The sequence below is a fragment of the Rhinatrema bivittatum genome, chromosome 5, assembly GCF_901001135.1.
Source record: "Rhinatrema bivittatum chromosome 5, aRhiBiv1.1, whole genome shotgun sequence".
In the NCBI taxonomy this organism is placed as follows: domain Eukaryota; kingdom Metazoa; phylum Chordata; class Amphibia; order Gymnophiona; family Rhinatrematidae; genus Rhinatrema; species Rhinatrema bivittatum.
The window spans coordinates 80,444,198-80,459,807 of NC_042619.1; the positions used below are offsets into that span (position 1 = coordinate 80,444,198).

The following is a 15,610-nucleotide window of genomic DNA, read 5'->3' on the forward strand; positions in this document are numbered from 1 at the left end:
TACAGGCCTCATTCACCAAGGTGAATGAGGCCTGTACAGTTTGGACTGCAAGCGAACTTCAGCCTTCTCTCTGGAGCGGACAGAAGCCCATAGTCGGCCCACCCAACTTTTGTTTCATTTGATAGGAATAGGTTGGGCATTGTCTGTGGATGTTCTCCATGTTTGATACTTCATAACTGGATCTACCCAGACATGTCCTATAAGGGTGGTCTTGCAAAAATCACAATTTTGGAATGAGTTGTGGATAGGCTCTTTTATGTCAATCCCTGATGGTATCGCTGCATGTACTACTTTGTCTCTAATATTCAGACTTCTAGACAAAGTAATCAGGGATTTCTCTTGAAAAATCTGATGTAATGACAACATAAGAACTTAAGAAATTGCCATGCTGGGTCAGACCAAGGGTCCATCAAGCCCAGCATCCTGTTTTCAACAGAGGCCAAACCAGGCCACAAGAACTGGCAATTACCCAAACACTAAAAAGATCCCATGCTACTGATGCAATTAATAATTCTACAACATACACCAATACAAGGGACACTTGTGCTATGGTGTTGCTTATGTACGGTGGCTCTATTAAAGGACAACCAATTGGTGGGGTGTCCTTCTTTTTAGCCCCGTCTATTATTCTTTATTAACCAAGTTTTAATGCGAATTTTTCTGTTTTTCTATTTCTTAAACGATTTTCTAAAAAATCCCCTTATCTCCCCGTTTTCTGAGGCGACCCGCTGCTTGTTTGTTAATACTTATCAAGGCGTCCGTCTCAACTTCTTCTCACGGGATCGCGTCTGCTTGCCCGACATGGGCCATGTTTCGGCACGTTCGTGCCTGCTTCAGGGGCTACGGGAGGGGTAGTGCTGTGTCCTAACCAGGTACACAGTATCTGTTATGTCTCCAACTATGAAGATAACACAGTTAATTTTCATTTTCCTTCTATTCCAACAAACCTTTTCTGCATCCCATATGCACGTTCTGAAATACTTACTTTTGTGTTGACCATGCTTCTACTCGTGGACGGCGCCTACCTTCTGTGTCTGAGGCGCGCTTGCCTATTCTGCTCTTTTTATGCTCACCGCAGGTCCCCACCCATTCCTTTCATCAGACCGAGACTAGCTGAGGTGTTTTAAATCAGGGTAATTAGTGTCACTGGGAACGCCTCTGAGGACCTGATGGGAGACTGAACACTCCCACGTCCGCCCTCTGATGTCAACCAGGGGGGTGTGTCCATTTTTTACTTAGCGGTGTGGTACCGCCTCAATTGATGCCGCTGCAACCTCCGTGGATGACCTATGTCTGTACTGATGAAAGGAATGGGTGGGGACCTGCGGTGAGTATAAAAAGAGCAGAATAGGCAAGCGCGCCTCAGACACAGAAGGTAGGCGCCGTCCACGAGTAGAAGCATGGTCAACACAAAAGTAAGTATTTCAGAACGTGCATATGGGATGCAGAAAAGGTTTGTTGGAATAGAAGGAAAATGAGAATTAACTGTGTTATCTTCATAGTTGGAGACATAACAGATACTGTGTACCTGGTTAGGACACAGCACTACCCCTCCCGTAGCCCCTGAAGCAGGCACGAACGTGCCGAAACATGGCCCATGTCGGGCAAGCAGACACAATCCCGTGAGAAGAAGTTGAGACGGACGCCTTGATAAGTATTAACAAACAAGCAGCGGGTCGCCTCAGAAAACGGGGAGATAAGGGGATTTTTTAGAAAATCGTTTAAGAAATAGAAAAACAGAAAAATTCGCATTAAAACTTGGTTAATAAAGAATAATAGACGGGGCTAAAAAGGACGACACCCACCAATTGGTTGTCCTTTAATAGAGCCACCGTACATAAGCAACACCATAGCACAAGTGTCCCTTGTATTGGTGTATGTTGTAGAATTATTATTGAAGGGAAGAGGTTGGTTGATGGACACTGATGCAATTAATAGCATTAGCTAGCTGTTCCCTAAGTAAACTTGATTAATAGCTGTTAATGGACTTCCCCTCCAAGAACTTATCCAAACCTTTTTTGAAACCAGCTACACTAACTGCACTAACCACATGCTCTGGCAACAAATTCCAGAGGTTTATTGTGCGTTGAGTGAAAAAGAATTTTCTCCGATTAGTCTTAAATGTTCTACTTTCTAACTTCATAGAATGCCCCCTAGTCCTTCTGTTATTCGAAAGTGTAAATAACCGAGTCACATCTACTCGTTCAAGACCTCTATCATATCCCCCTCAGCCGTCTCTTCTCCAGGCTGAACAGCCCTAACATCTTCAGCCTTTCCTCATAGGGGAGCTGTTCCATCCCCTTTATCATTTTGGTTGCCCTTCTCTGTACCTTCTCCATCGCAACTATATCTTTTGTGAGATGTGGCGACCAGAATTGTACACAGTGGGCTGGATTTTAAAAGCTCTGCGCGCGTAAATCCGGCCGGATTTACGCGCACAGGGCACACGCGCACCGGCACGCCTATTTTGCATAGACCACCAGCGCGCGCAAGTCCTGGGGCTTCGTAAAACGGGCGGGTCTGGGGTCGGGTGATGGCGCGCCAGCATCCCGCTGGTGCGCGCAGATTTATGCCTGCTTTCGGCAGGCGTAAATCTGCCAACAAAGGTAGGGGGGGATTTAGATAGGGCCGGGGGGTGGCTTAGGGTAGGGGAAGGGAGGGGAAGGTGAGGGGAGGCGGAAGGAAAGTTCCCTCTGAGGCCGCTTCGATTTCAGAGCGGCCTCGGAGAGAACAGGCAGTGTGCGCCGGGCTCGGCGCATGACCCTGGATTTTATAAGATACGCGCGGCTATGCGCGTATCTTATAAAATCCAGTGTACTTTTGTTCGCGCTCGCGTAAATTTATAAAATCTACCCCAGTATTCAAGATGCTGTCTCACCATGGAGTGATACAAAGGCATTATGATTTTTTCAGTTTTATTAACCATTCCCTTCCTAATAATTCCTAACAAAAAACATGCTTTTTTGACTGCTGCAGCACACTGAGCCGACGATTTTAAAGTATTATCCACTATGATGCCTAGATCTTTTTTCTGGGTGGTAGCTCCTAATATGGAACCTAACATCGTGTAACTACAGCAAGGGTTATTTTTCCCTATATGCAACACCTTACACTTGTCCTCATTAAATATATGACAATTTTTTTCATATAAGAGCCGCAACTTGGTCTGTCCTATATTGTAAAACACAGACAGGAACCTGATGATCCACTCGTCTTATACGGGGCTTGTATTCCAATAACTAGCTCACTTTGCATAGAGGGTTCTCTTACATGCCTTATTAAGGGCTGACTTTGGATAGCCCCTCTCTAGAAACCACACTGCCAACAACTCTGCCTATCGTTTAAATTCTTCATCTGAGCAAATCCTTCATATTCTGAATTAGTCCAATTTGAAGACCTAACTTAAACAGATGTGAATTTTGTCTTTCAAACCTTTTTTAAACCCACTTACACTAAATGCTGTAACCTTTGCTGTAGTTACACAATGTTAGGTTCTATCTTAGGAGTTATCGCCCAGGAAAGAGATCTAGGTGTCATTGAAATCTTTGGCTCAGTGTGCTGTGGTGATCAAAAAAGCAAAGAGAATGTTAGGAATTATTAGGAAGGGAATGGCAAATAAAATGGAGGATTTCATAATGCCTCTGTATTGCTCCATGGTGAAGACCGCACCTTAAATACTGTGTGCAATTCTGGTCACCGCATCTCTAAAAGGATATAGCTGCACTGGAGAAAGTGCAGGGAAAAGCGACCAAAATAAAGGACGTGGAACTGCTGCCCTATGAGGAAAGGCTAAGGAAGTTAGGGCTGTTCAGTTTGGAGAAGACAACTGAGGGGGGGATATGAGAGGTCTACAGAATCATGAAAGGATTTGAACATGTTAATGTAAATCGGTTATTTACTCTCTCAGATAATAGAAGGACAAGGGGGCACTCCATGAAGTTAGCAAGTAGCTCATTTAAAACAAATCAAAGAAAATTCTTTCACTCAGCACATAGTTAAACTCTGGAATTCATTGCCAGAGGATGTGGTTTCAGCAGTTAATTACTGGGTTTAACAAAAGGTTTGGAAAGCTTATTAATTAATAGCAGTTTATGGATTTAACCTCTAGGAAGTTAAAGATTTATTTAATGTCTGGGTACTTGCCAGGTACTTCTGACTTGGATTAGCCACTGTTGGAAACAGGATACTAGGCTTGATGGACGCTTTGTCTGACCCAGTATGGCATAGCTTATGTTATTTGTATTTAACCTATCCCCACTATTCTTTACCCTAGTTATTTGCCTTCACCTGTTTCTACGTTGTTTGTTCCATTTTTTCTTCTGGCCTGTTCTGCTCCTCCCGTTATCCCCCTCCCCCTATTTGTTATTTGTATTTCCTACTTTTAAGTTACAATGTAAACCGGTATGATGTTGTATACTAATGTCGGTATAAAAAGTCCTAAATAAATAAATAAATTAGATCGGAGATGCCGGTGCTGATCTCTCAGACACTGAAGATGCTAGGAGTGCCGGGTGCTGATCCCATGTCTGAGCCAAAGTTGACTTAGAAAATAGCCACTGCTATTACTAGCAACGGTAACATGAAATAGACTTAGTTTTTGGGTACTTGCCAGGTTTCTTATAGCCTGGATTGGCCACTGTTGGAAACAGGATGCTGGGCTTGATGGACTCTTGGTCTGACCCAGTATGGCATGTTCTTATGTTCTAACAATTCCATTTTGGTTTTAGTGTGTGTGATATTGGTTGGACCATGGGCAGCTTCTTGCCCTGTTTGGCAGTAGCTTTGGTATATCCCACTAGTTGTGGATTAACCTGTCTGAATGCTGAGAAATGAGAAATTACTACTTGACAATTTCCTTTTCTCTAGTGAAGACAGGTTTATCCACCTTTCTGTGCTTGGCTGCCGTTTTGTGGTTCTATTGTCGTCCAGAGTGGCTGCATTTCCAGGGATAAATGGAAAGTGTCAATTTCAGTCCCCACATTAGTGATGTTATCCCAGGACAAGCAGGATGCTAATCCTCACATATAGGTGACATCAGTAATGGAGCCCTATGTACGGAAAAACTTATCTCAAAGTTTCTATGAAACTTTTGACTGGCACCAGAGTGCCCACTGAGCATGCCCAGCATGCCATGATATTCCCTGCCACAGGGGTCTCCCTTCAGTCTTCTTTTTTCCGCGAAGCCGTTAGCCTCGCAGTTAATCTGGAGTCCTGTGATGATTTTCACCACTCACAAAACTTTAGAAAAGTTCAGGAAAAACTTTCCACCGCACAGGTCTCCCTTCCGTTCCATCGCGGTTTCAGTTTTTTCCCTGAGTTTTTGTCAGTTCCATACCGTTTTTTTCTCTCACATTGCCGTCGACAGCTGTCCGGCAAAAATGGCCTCGGGTTTTAAAAAATGCCCAAATTGTGCGAGAAATATGTCAATTACGGACCCGCACCAAGAATGTGTTCTTTGCCTCGGCGAAAAACACGATGTAAAGTCTTGTCCTTTATGTGCCGAAATGACATCGAAAGGACGTCGGCTCCGGATGGAGAAAATGGAGCATCTCTTCAAAATTCAACTGCTCCCAACAACTTCGACGTCAGCCCAGTCATCGCCATCAGGATCGATACTGCAAGTTGTGCTGAAACGACATCCAGGTGAGGCCGGAGACGCTTCTACTCCCTCCCTCTCGCCATCGTCGAAGGCGTCCACCTCCGGCAGCGAAAAGCATAAAGAGAAGCATCGGCATCGACGCCAGCACGCCATCGAGCCGGTACCCGCGGAGCCATGGAAGGATGCGGCCTCCTCCGCTAAGAAAGCTCGGCCGAGCTCGGGGCGATCCCCACCAATATCGGTGCCGGGCACCATACCTACTCAGGGCTCTGAGGAGGTATCTGTATCGCCATCGCCGCCTCCCCCCATAGCTGCTCTGATACCATCAGCTATGCGGGCGGAACTTGACGAGTACATCCATCAAGCGGTGCAACAAGCGCTCCTCTGTGCGGTACCATGCCAGCCATTGACACCGATGTCGCCATCGACACCAGCTCCAATGCCTTCCGATCCATCGCCATCGATACCGGTACGGCCTTCGATCCCACAGCCAATGCCTTCACCGATTCCACCGGTGACTCCATCGGTGCCATCTTCAGATTTCACGGTTCTTCAACCACTGATGACTAAACTGGACACTCTACTGGATGCTTTCTCGAGGAAGCCCAGAGACATCCAAGAAGAACCTGTTCCAGGACCCTCAGGAGTTCCCAGGCCTCAACAGCCTCTTTCTCCCTTACTTCCACAGATGCCCAGAGAGCCACCGCTGGTGCCAATTACACCACAGCCACTGAGGTCACCAAGAGAGACAGACAGAGACAGAATACTCCTCAGAAGAAGACCTGCTGTCTGAACCATCTCCTCCTGAGGACCGTAGGAAGTCTCCTCCGGAAGATTTATCTTTCTCAAACTTTGTGAAGGACATGGCGGACACCATCCCTTTCCAGTTACATGCAGAGGTGGATGCCAGACAAGACACTGGAAGTCCTACAATCTGTAGACCCTCCCAAGGAGATTTTGGCAGTGCCGGTACATGAGGTATTACAAGAACTCATGTACCGAATATGGGAACACCCGGGTTCACTGGCAGCGGTCAATAAGAGGTCAGATGCCACCTACTTAGTCCAACCAATACCTGGATTTCAAAAAACCCAGCTACCTCACCAGTCAGTGGTCGTAGAGTCAGCCCAGAAAAAGGCTAAAAGATTAAAGTCTCATGCCTCCACACCACCTGGGAGGGACAACAGATTCATGGACAACTTAGGCCGAAAAGTTTTCCAAGGTTCTATGTTGGTTTCTCGGATTGCATCTTACCAACTCTTTATGAACCAATACCAAAGAAATCTTTGGAAACAAGTCCAGGACCTGGTACTCACACTTCCTGATCAATATCAGGAACCCTTCCATCAGCTGGTGCATAAAGGCCTAGAGGCAGGCAAACATGAAGTCAGAGCTACCTACGACAGTTTTGAAACTGCAGCATGTCTCTCAGCTTCAGGAATAACAGCACGTAGATGGGCCTGGCTTAAGGCATCAGATCTCCGGCCGGAGGTACAGGAAAGACTAGCAGACCTTCCCTGTTTGGGGGATAACCTGTTTGGCGACAAGGTTAAAGAAGCGGTTGCGACTATTAAAGATCATACTGAGACACTTAAGCAACTTTCCTTACTGCCTCAGGAGCCTCAACCCCCGGTCAGAAGACCTCCTAGAAGGGATATAAGGTGCCCTTACTACCGCCAACGCCGCTATTCCCCATCAAACCGGGCAAGACCATCTCGCCCAGCTCAGCGTCCACAGGCTAGGCAAAGGCCTGCAAGGCCTCAACCTCCTCCTCAAACTGCCTCAACATCAGGTTTTTGAAAGAAAGTCAGACAGTAGCAGCCAACCCACGAACCCACTCCACACCTACTGGTAGGAGGTCGTGTAACCTTTTTCCATCACACCTGGACCTCCATAACCACAGACCAGTGGGTACTCTCCATAACAGCTCACGGTTACCGATTGGATTTTCTCACTGTACCAAAAGACTCTCCACCACTCTCATCTTGGACAGTGAATCAACATTCCAAAATTCTACAAGCAGAATTATCCACCCTTCTGAGAGCCAGGGCCATAGAGCCAGTCCCCGGCCCTCAGCAGGGCAGAGGATTCTACTCCCGCTATTTCCTCATTCCAAAGAAAACAGGAGGCCTTCGTCCCATCCTAGACCTCAGAAATCTCAACAAATTTCTCAAAAAAGAAAAATTCAGGATGGTGTCGTTAGGCACCGTGCTACCCCTCCTTCAAAGAGGGGATTGGCTCTGCTCTCTGGATCTTCAAGACGCCCAAGCTCACATTCCCATCTTTCCTCCACATCGCCAGTACTTGCGATTTCTGGTAAAAGGTCAACATTTTCAATACAGAGTGCTACCATTCGGCCTAGCCTCAGCACCTCGAGTCTTCACAAAGTGTCTGGCAGTAGCGGTGGCCCATCTTCACAAACAAAAGGTGCATGTATTCCCTTATCTGGACGATTGGCTCATCAGAAGTCAGACTCAAGAAGGAGCTCTCAGTTCCTTCAAGCTCACAGTCAACTTGCTTTACTCCTTGGGATTTCTCATCAACTACCAGAAATCTCACTTCACACCATCTCACCTGTTACAATTCATAGGTGCAGATCTAAACACCACCGTAGCAAAGGCTTTTCTTCCAAGAGACCGTGCTCAAACACTCGTTCTCCTGGCACACTCTCTCCGAAATCAATCTCAAGTTACAGCTCATCAGTGCCGCACCCTACTCGGTCACATGGCCTCCACAGTTCACGTCACTCCCATGGCCAGACAGACCATGCGACTAATGCAATGGACACTCAAAAATCTCAGTGGATTCAAGCCATTCAACCATTGTCCACTCCCATTCAGATAATGCAGGAGCTGCGTTCCTCTCTCCTCTGGTGGACATCAATGAACAATTTGCTCAAAGGTCTGCCCTTCCAGCAACCAGTTCCACAACTAACATTAACTACAGATGCGTCCACCTTAGGCTGGGGAGCACACATTGGTCATCTCCAGACCCAAGGGACGTGGACAAAAGCCGAAGCCTCTTCAAATAAACTTCCTAGAGCTTCGAGCTATACGTTATGCGCTATATGCGTTCAAAGACTGCCTCTCACACAAGACTGTGCTGATTCAAACGGACAACACAGTAGCCATGTGGTACATCAACAAACAAGGGGGAACAGGTTCCTACCTCCTTTGCCAAGAAGCAGCACAGATTTGGGACTGGGCCCTACCACACTCAATTCTTCTACGGGCCACTTACCTAGCAGGCATCCGCAACATAATAGCCGATCGCCTCAGTCGTCAGTTCCAACCACACGAATGGTCCTTGGATCCAACGATAGCAACCAAGATCTTCCATCGCTGGGGTCAACCAGCAATAGATCTCTTTGCATCCCATCTGAACTACAAAGTGAGCAATTACTGCTCCCTGTTACAACAGGAGAACAACCTACCAAAGGACGCCTTTGCTCGCCATTGGAACTCAGGCCTGTTATATGTGTATCCACCGATACCACTCATAACCAAAACTCTAGTGAAGCTACAACAGGACAAAGGGACCATGATACTCATAGCCCCCTACTGGCCTCGGCAGGTATGGTTTCCCACACTGCTAGACCTCTCAGTCAGGGATCCAATTCGCCTGGGAGTAGCTCCCAATCTCATAACTCAGGATCAGGGTCGGTTGCGCCATCCCAACCTTCAATCCCTGTCCCTGACAGCATGGATGTTGAAAGCTTGATCTTACAACCACTCAACCTTCCAACCACTATATCTCAAGTGCTGATAGCTTCACGTAAACCTTCCACTAGAAAGAATTATTCCTACAAATGGAAACTGTTTACTTTGTGGTGCACTCAGAAGTCTTTAGATCCTTTCACTTACCCCACTACCTCACTACTAGATTACCTTTACCATCTTTCAGACTCTGGTCTTCGGACTTCATCTGTAGGAGTACATTTGAGTGCAATCTCAGCTTACCATAACAAGATGGGAGATGCACCAATCTCTACACAACCTCTTGTCAGCAGGTTTATGAAAGGTTTAACTCACCTTAAACCTCCACTTCATTCCCCAAGCATACAGTGGGACCTAAACGTCCAGGCTCATGCGTTCCCCATTCGAACCCATAGATACCTGTGACCTAAAATTTCTTACATGGAAAACTGTATTCCTCATAGCCATTACATCAGCTAGAAGAGTCAGTGAACTACAAGCTCTTGTCACATACGAACCCTTTACAAAGTTCCTGCATGACAAGGTGGTCCTCCGTACTCATCCCAAATTCCTTCCAAAAGTAGTCACAGAATTCCACCTGAATCAATCTATTGTTTTACCAACATTTTTTCCAAGGCCTCATTCTCACCAGGGAGAAAGAGCCTTACATACCTTGGACTATAAATGTGCGCTATCCTTCTACTTAAACCGCACTACAGTCCAAAGGAAATCCAGTCAGCTATTTGTATCTTATGACCCAAACAAACCAGGTAAAGCAGTGGGAAAACATACTTTGTCAAACTGGCTAGCAGATTGCATACAGTTTTGTTATGAGAAAGCAGGCCTTACTCTTCAAGGGTGAGTAAAAGCACATTCAGTCAGAGCGATGTCAACCTCAGTAGCACACCTTCGCTCTGTGCCTATTCTGGACATTTGTAAAGCAGCAACATGGAGTTCTCTTCACACCTTTGCAGCTCACTACTGTTTAGACAAAGAAGGAAGACAAGATTCAGCCTACGGACAATCTGTCTTAAAGAACTTGTTTCCAGTTTAATCCCAACTCCTCCTACAGCCAACCTGCTGTGATCTTTGGCTGATTCATTTCAACAACAATACTTCACTGTTGCCTCAATTCCAAATGACTCAGCCTCTAGCTTGCTAATCCACCCATATGTGAGGACTAGCATCCTGCTTGTCCTGGGATAAAGCAAAATTGCTTACCTTGTAATAGGTGTTATCCCAGGACAGCAGGATGTAGTCCTCAGGAAACCCTCCCGCCACCCCGCGGAGTTGGGTCCGATACGTTTTATTATTTTATTTTTGGCTAACACTAATTGCTACAAAACAGACTGAAGGGAGACCCCTGTGGCAGGGAATATCATGACATGCTGGGCATGCTCAGTGGGCACACTGGTGCCAGTCAAAAGTTTCATATAAACTTTGAGAGAAGTTTTTCCGTTATCTCTTAATAGTTATAATCGAGTATTGTTAGTTTGTCCACAGTTGGCTTTTGCAGAGAATACTGGCGGGCTGATGTCAGAGTAGGGGTATGTATACCATGACATCGACTTTGCTCCGTCTCATCTGCTGTTAAAGGTGCATAGCTCTTTCCACAGTAACCCAAATAGGGACATGACCTGACCAAGTAATCTGACCTATATCAGCATCTGTAATGTGGGAAACTAAAGATTTATTGACCAGAAAATAGTCAATCCTAGAGTAAGATGAATGTAATTTAGGCTGGATTTATCAAAATGCACTAAATATCGTATGCGATAGGAAAAGGGGTGTGTTTTATGATAATAGGCAGTTTATCGCAATTTGCACTAATACCTATGTGAAGCGCTATCTTAGCACAAATTGTGATAACATTTTTGCACTTTGCGATAAGTGCCAGAATTGTATTTCCTACATACAACCAATGGAGGGACCATGTTTAGTAGTTTTAAGCTCCTGGAGAGCCAGCCTAGCTATCAGGGCCCTCCTACAACCGAGAGAGAGAGACTAGCCTAGCCATAATGCCCTCACACTAGATAGGTATTTATATCTCTATGGAAGGCCCACCTAGTAACTCGGGGTGAGGTTTAGGTACTAGTGTAGGGGTTAGGGGCCGCTTTGACATTCAAAGTGAGATGTACGAACAGAACAGTGCTTTCTTGTGAAGATTTGATGACCTTCAGAGTGAGGAAACTCACCCAAAGATGAGATTTGTGCAGTGTTCTCTCAACCTAGCTTGATGGACTCTCTAACTGGGTAACATCAAGCTAGGTTGAGAGAACATTGCACAAATCTCATCTTTGGATGAATTTCCTCACTCCAAAGGTAATCAAATCTTCACAAGAGAGCACTGTTCTGTTCGTACGTCTCACTTTGAATGTCAAAGTGGCCCCTAACCCCTACACTAATACCTAAACCTCACTTTCAGTTACTAGGTGGTCCTCCCATAGGTATTTATATCTCTATCTAGTGTGAGGGCATTATGGCTAGGCGTGTTCTCTCTCGCTCGCTCTCTCTTGTAGGAGGGCCCTGATAGCTGGCTGACTCTCCAGGAGCTTAAAACCACTAAAGAAGGCATTTGCGAAAACATCGCAACGCGCGATAAAGCCCTATCCCATGGCTTTACACAAATGAAAAAGGTGTAGTTAAAATTTGCGTTAAAGCTGTGTGATACGGCTTCGCAAAACTGTGAACCCAGCCCACTTGGCCAAAAGTCCCGCCCCAATATCCTCCCCTTTTTCTCATTTGCATCTCACCATGCGTTATGATGCTTTCGTACGCATTAATGGCGATTTCGCATGCGTTAAATACGTTTTTTGCATGCGAAAACGCCATATAGCACTTTGATAAATGACCCCCTTAGAGAAGAAATTGTAGTTGCGGGTTGACGGATTCCGTAATCTTCATAGATCAACCAGGCAGGCCCCAGTCAAAGATAAAACTCTTTAATTAAAGCCAATGCTGTCAAGATGGCAATCTTAATCCCTAGGAATTATCAAGGTACAGGTATATTGTTAAGTTAGTCACCTCCTATGATAAGGTACCCCTCTACCTACTCAGTACTTTTGAAAGGGTATCAATAAGGATCCTTGGGTCATATTAGATGCATAAAGAGTTATGAAAGTATGTTTCATTATGCAGTCCAATCTTCACCATTAAATAACATGCTTCTTGATCCCTAATTGCTGATCTAATGTCAACCACCAAGTTTTTAGAAAAAATTGTCCATCCTCCCATATTTATTTTTAACAGAGGAAGAAGCATAAGATTGCTGTGAAAACAACCCAAACATTAACAACCTTTCATTTCTTTTGGCAACAAGCTAATTTTGCAGTTTCTCCTGTGGCCGCGCAATTACAGGAGGCTAGGGGCACTGGATAAAAGCTATATGTATTTGCCATATGAATGTTTTTAATTTGTTTGTATTTTCACTTTGTGTGAGCTGAGATACCAGATGTGTGGTAGCATATGTTAAGTTTGTAAATGCTGATCAGTTTATTCACCACTTGGGTCATTTTTTTCTCAAAAAAGCAGGATACAAATATGTAAATATTTATTTCCAAAAATGGATGGGGTTTGTTACTTTAAAAAAAAAAAAAAAAGTTTCCCTTGTGTACTGTTCAATATTTGAAAAGTTCATATAACAAGCAGCAATACCTGGTGCCAATTACATTTTTTTTGCTGCTAATTTGGCAGTTTTAAATTTCTTTAAGTGGCTTCCCAGCAGTTCCACTTTGTTGAGCAGCTACAGATCCAAAAGGGTCCTTGTGACCTTCCTTGTACAGGGAAGAATTTCTTCAGAAATCAGATGGAGTTTCTCTGTTCTTGTTTTTGCTCCATTTGACATCTTGGTGAGGTCCTATGGAAAATGTTTGTTAGAAAAGGTGTCCTTCTATAAGAGAATTGCTTCTGAACTTCTCCAGTAGTAGTAGAATGCGGATCTTCCTAAGGAAGAGTAAGGTCAAGGGGTCTAAACTCCCTGTGGTACCATACAATCAAAATTGGAGTTCGTACTTTACAAGGTTTAGTTAACAGCCAATGTCCTACTCCATAGGGCCTGCCAGTCTTGGGAGACTTAATTTATTACATAAACTGTGGCTCGCAGTCTATTTAAACACAATGGATGGCTTCTCAGGCTTGTTAGAACTATAAAATTAGATTGTGGGTTTTTTGTTTTTTTTTTAATATCCTTTCTAATCAGCCCCTGAACAGCTGAGATAAGCAACTGTCTCTCTCCCGATTTCATATTTTGTTGAGCCTGACTCGCCAGAAGAGAGAGGGAGCTTGCATCTTGTGGTAAGAACATTTCAGAGCTATTTTAGGCATAATTCTCCCCCTCTATATCTCAAGGAGGCTTACACCCTTAGCGAGGAGGAGAGAGATCTGCCTATCACAAGAAGTGTTTGATTTGTTATAAGTACACAATACCAGTATCATTTCCTAACTTTAACTGGTGCTTGGTACTGTGTCTGTGCCAGTTACTTAACATTGGTTATGGTTTATCTACAGAGGCTAGGAATGTCTCTCTCTTCCTACTTGGACAATGAATTGTAGTGAAAAGTAAGTGGTTGTAAATGAAAATGTAATTGACATCCTTGTTTGTTTGCCCCACAGGTAAAGTTGTTAATTTCTGCATTTAGAGTGCAGTTGCAGTGAGCACGTGAAAGACCATTCCAAAGATGTTCAAAAACTACTTTTTCCTAGATGTCAGTCTGATTTCTTCCATCATTTCAAAATTAACTGCAGCCATTTGAGCCTTTTTTCTTTTGTTACAGCAAGATTTCTTTATGGTGATACATTTTATTTTGCAACAGAATGGATGTATTTGGGAAAACAATGTTAATAGTGAAATGAAAACATCTATTCATGATTTGTTTGTACGATATTTATTTGGTTTTGGAAAGCTTTTCTCTTCTCAGTCATCTGGCTTTGTATCCTGTGTTATAGTTAATGACAGCTAACATGGTTTTAGTTGTCTAGGTTGCTGGTTTAGAACAATTTTGGTACCATAATGCATGGTCTTCTCCTCTTCACTCCTGCTCCCTTCTGTGTGACTACAGTCTCATTTTGAACTGTCCAACAAGTGTATCCCAGGCTTGGTAACTTGTGCAGCCTTTTATTCCGAGAGCGTATGTGGTTTCCATATATGCTCAGTACATCCTGTTTAATGAATGAGCAAACCGTCTGGAAACTATATACGTATCTTGCTTGACAGCATCCATAAATTAGATACCCACTGAGTCCAAAAAAGACCCAATAGATTCAAGTATTTATTTATACCTAGAAATATTTTCCATTCCAAAATGTCTTTAATTTGTAGAGTCCAGTCAGTATATAGTTTTGTACAAGTGGAATAGTATATACAAAATATTTTTAAGAAAATAAGATGAGATGCAAGACATTACTTTTTTCCATATTGTGCATTTTGTGTAAACTAAAATGTCTTATTAGTCATGATTAGTAAACTTCTATGTAAAAAAATAAAATAGTGGGTCTGCTGTTAGTCCACTTGGATATGTAAAAAATAAAGTTCAAGAAACAAGTAGTAGATTGGATTAAACACATTTGTGATTAGCTTTCAGGGCTATGATCCCTTTCTTGGGTTCTCATAACAGATTTTCTTCATGCAGCAGCTAATATATTTGTTTGTTATCCAGGTCCCTGAGTTACAGCTCTTTTTTTTAAGAATATAGAATGGTCAGGTGTGGAGCAGTGGGTATGTGGTTATATGATTGCACGTGTATTGTAGATTTAATTACAGCACATAGGAATGGATTTTGTGCTCTGAGTACCTCATGCCTATTCCCAGGATTTAAAATGGGCAGTTACTGCACAAAACTAGGACCTAATATAATCCCTCACAGAGCACATCAATACAAATTTAAGCTCCACAAAATGCTCTACACAGCTGAATGCCCCTGATGACTCTAGATACATCTTGATATACAGTAGTGGGCAAAAGTTTAGGCATCCTGGTCAAATTGTATGTTTCAAAGAATCTCAGGGATGGTAACTTTTAAACAGACGCACGGCACACATGCATGCATTTGTTGGCCCACGCCATTTATAACATCTGCACATATTATAAATTAGCTCGACCGTGCTCAGTTTTAAGTAGATGCACCCCTATGTGCAAATGCTACTTCTACCAAGTTAAGTGGGGGGATTTTAATGGACATGCTTTCTGACACCATTATCAGTTTTACCTGTTCATACCCAGGTCCCCTTAGTTTGATAGCCTCCCTTCTTCTGTTAGCCCTGACCCTTCAAACCCCACCAGTCTATTTGTCTTTATTTTATAACTAGCACATCAACCATA

The 15,610-nt window shown here is 43.9% G+C and overlaps 1 protein-coding gene across 2 annotated transcripts in view; it reads left to right on the plus strand.

Moving 5' to 3' along the window:
• The window catches only part of MPHOSPH8 (M-phase phosphoprotein 8), a 248,377-nt gene that overhangs the window by 141,819 nt on the left and 90,948 nt on the right, over positions 1–15,610 (plus strand). The window contains exon 14 of one of the 2 annotated variants that reach the window (XM_029602498.1): positions 13,906–14,949. The exons of the other annotated variant lie outside the window; for it this stretch is intronic. Within the exon in view, the coding sequence (XP_029458358.1) occupies positions 13,906–13,947 (42 nt within the window). The 3' untranslated portion in view covers positions 13,948–14,949. Of the gene's footprint in view, positions 1–13,905; positions 14,950–15,610 lie in introns of those variants that run through there. 2 annotated transcript variants of the gene reach the window in all.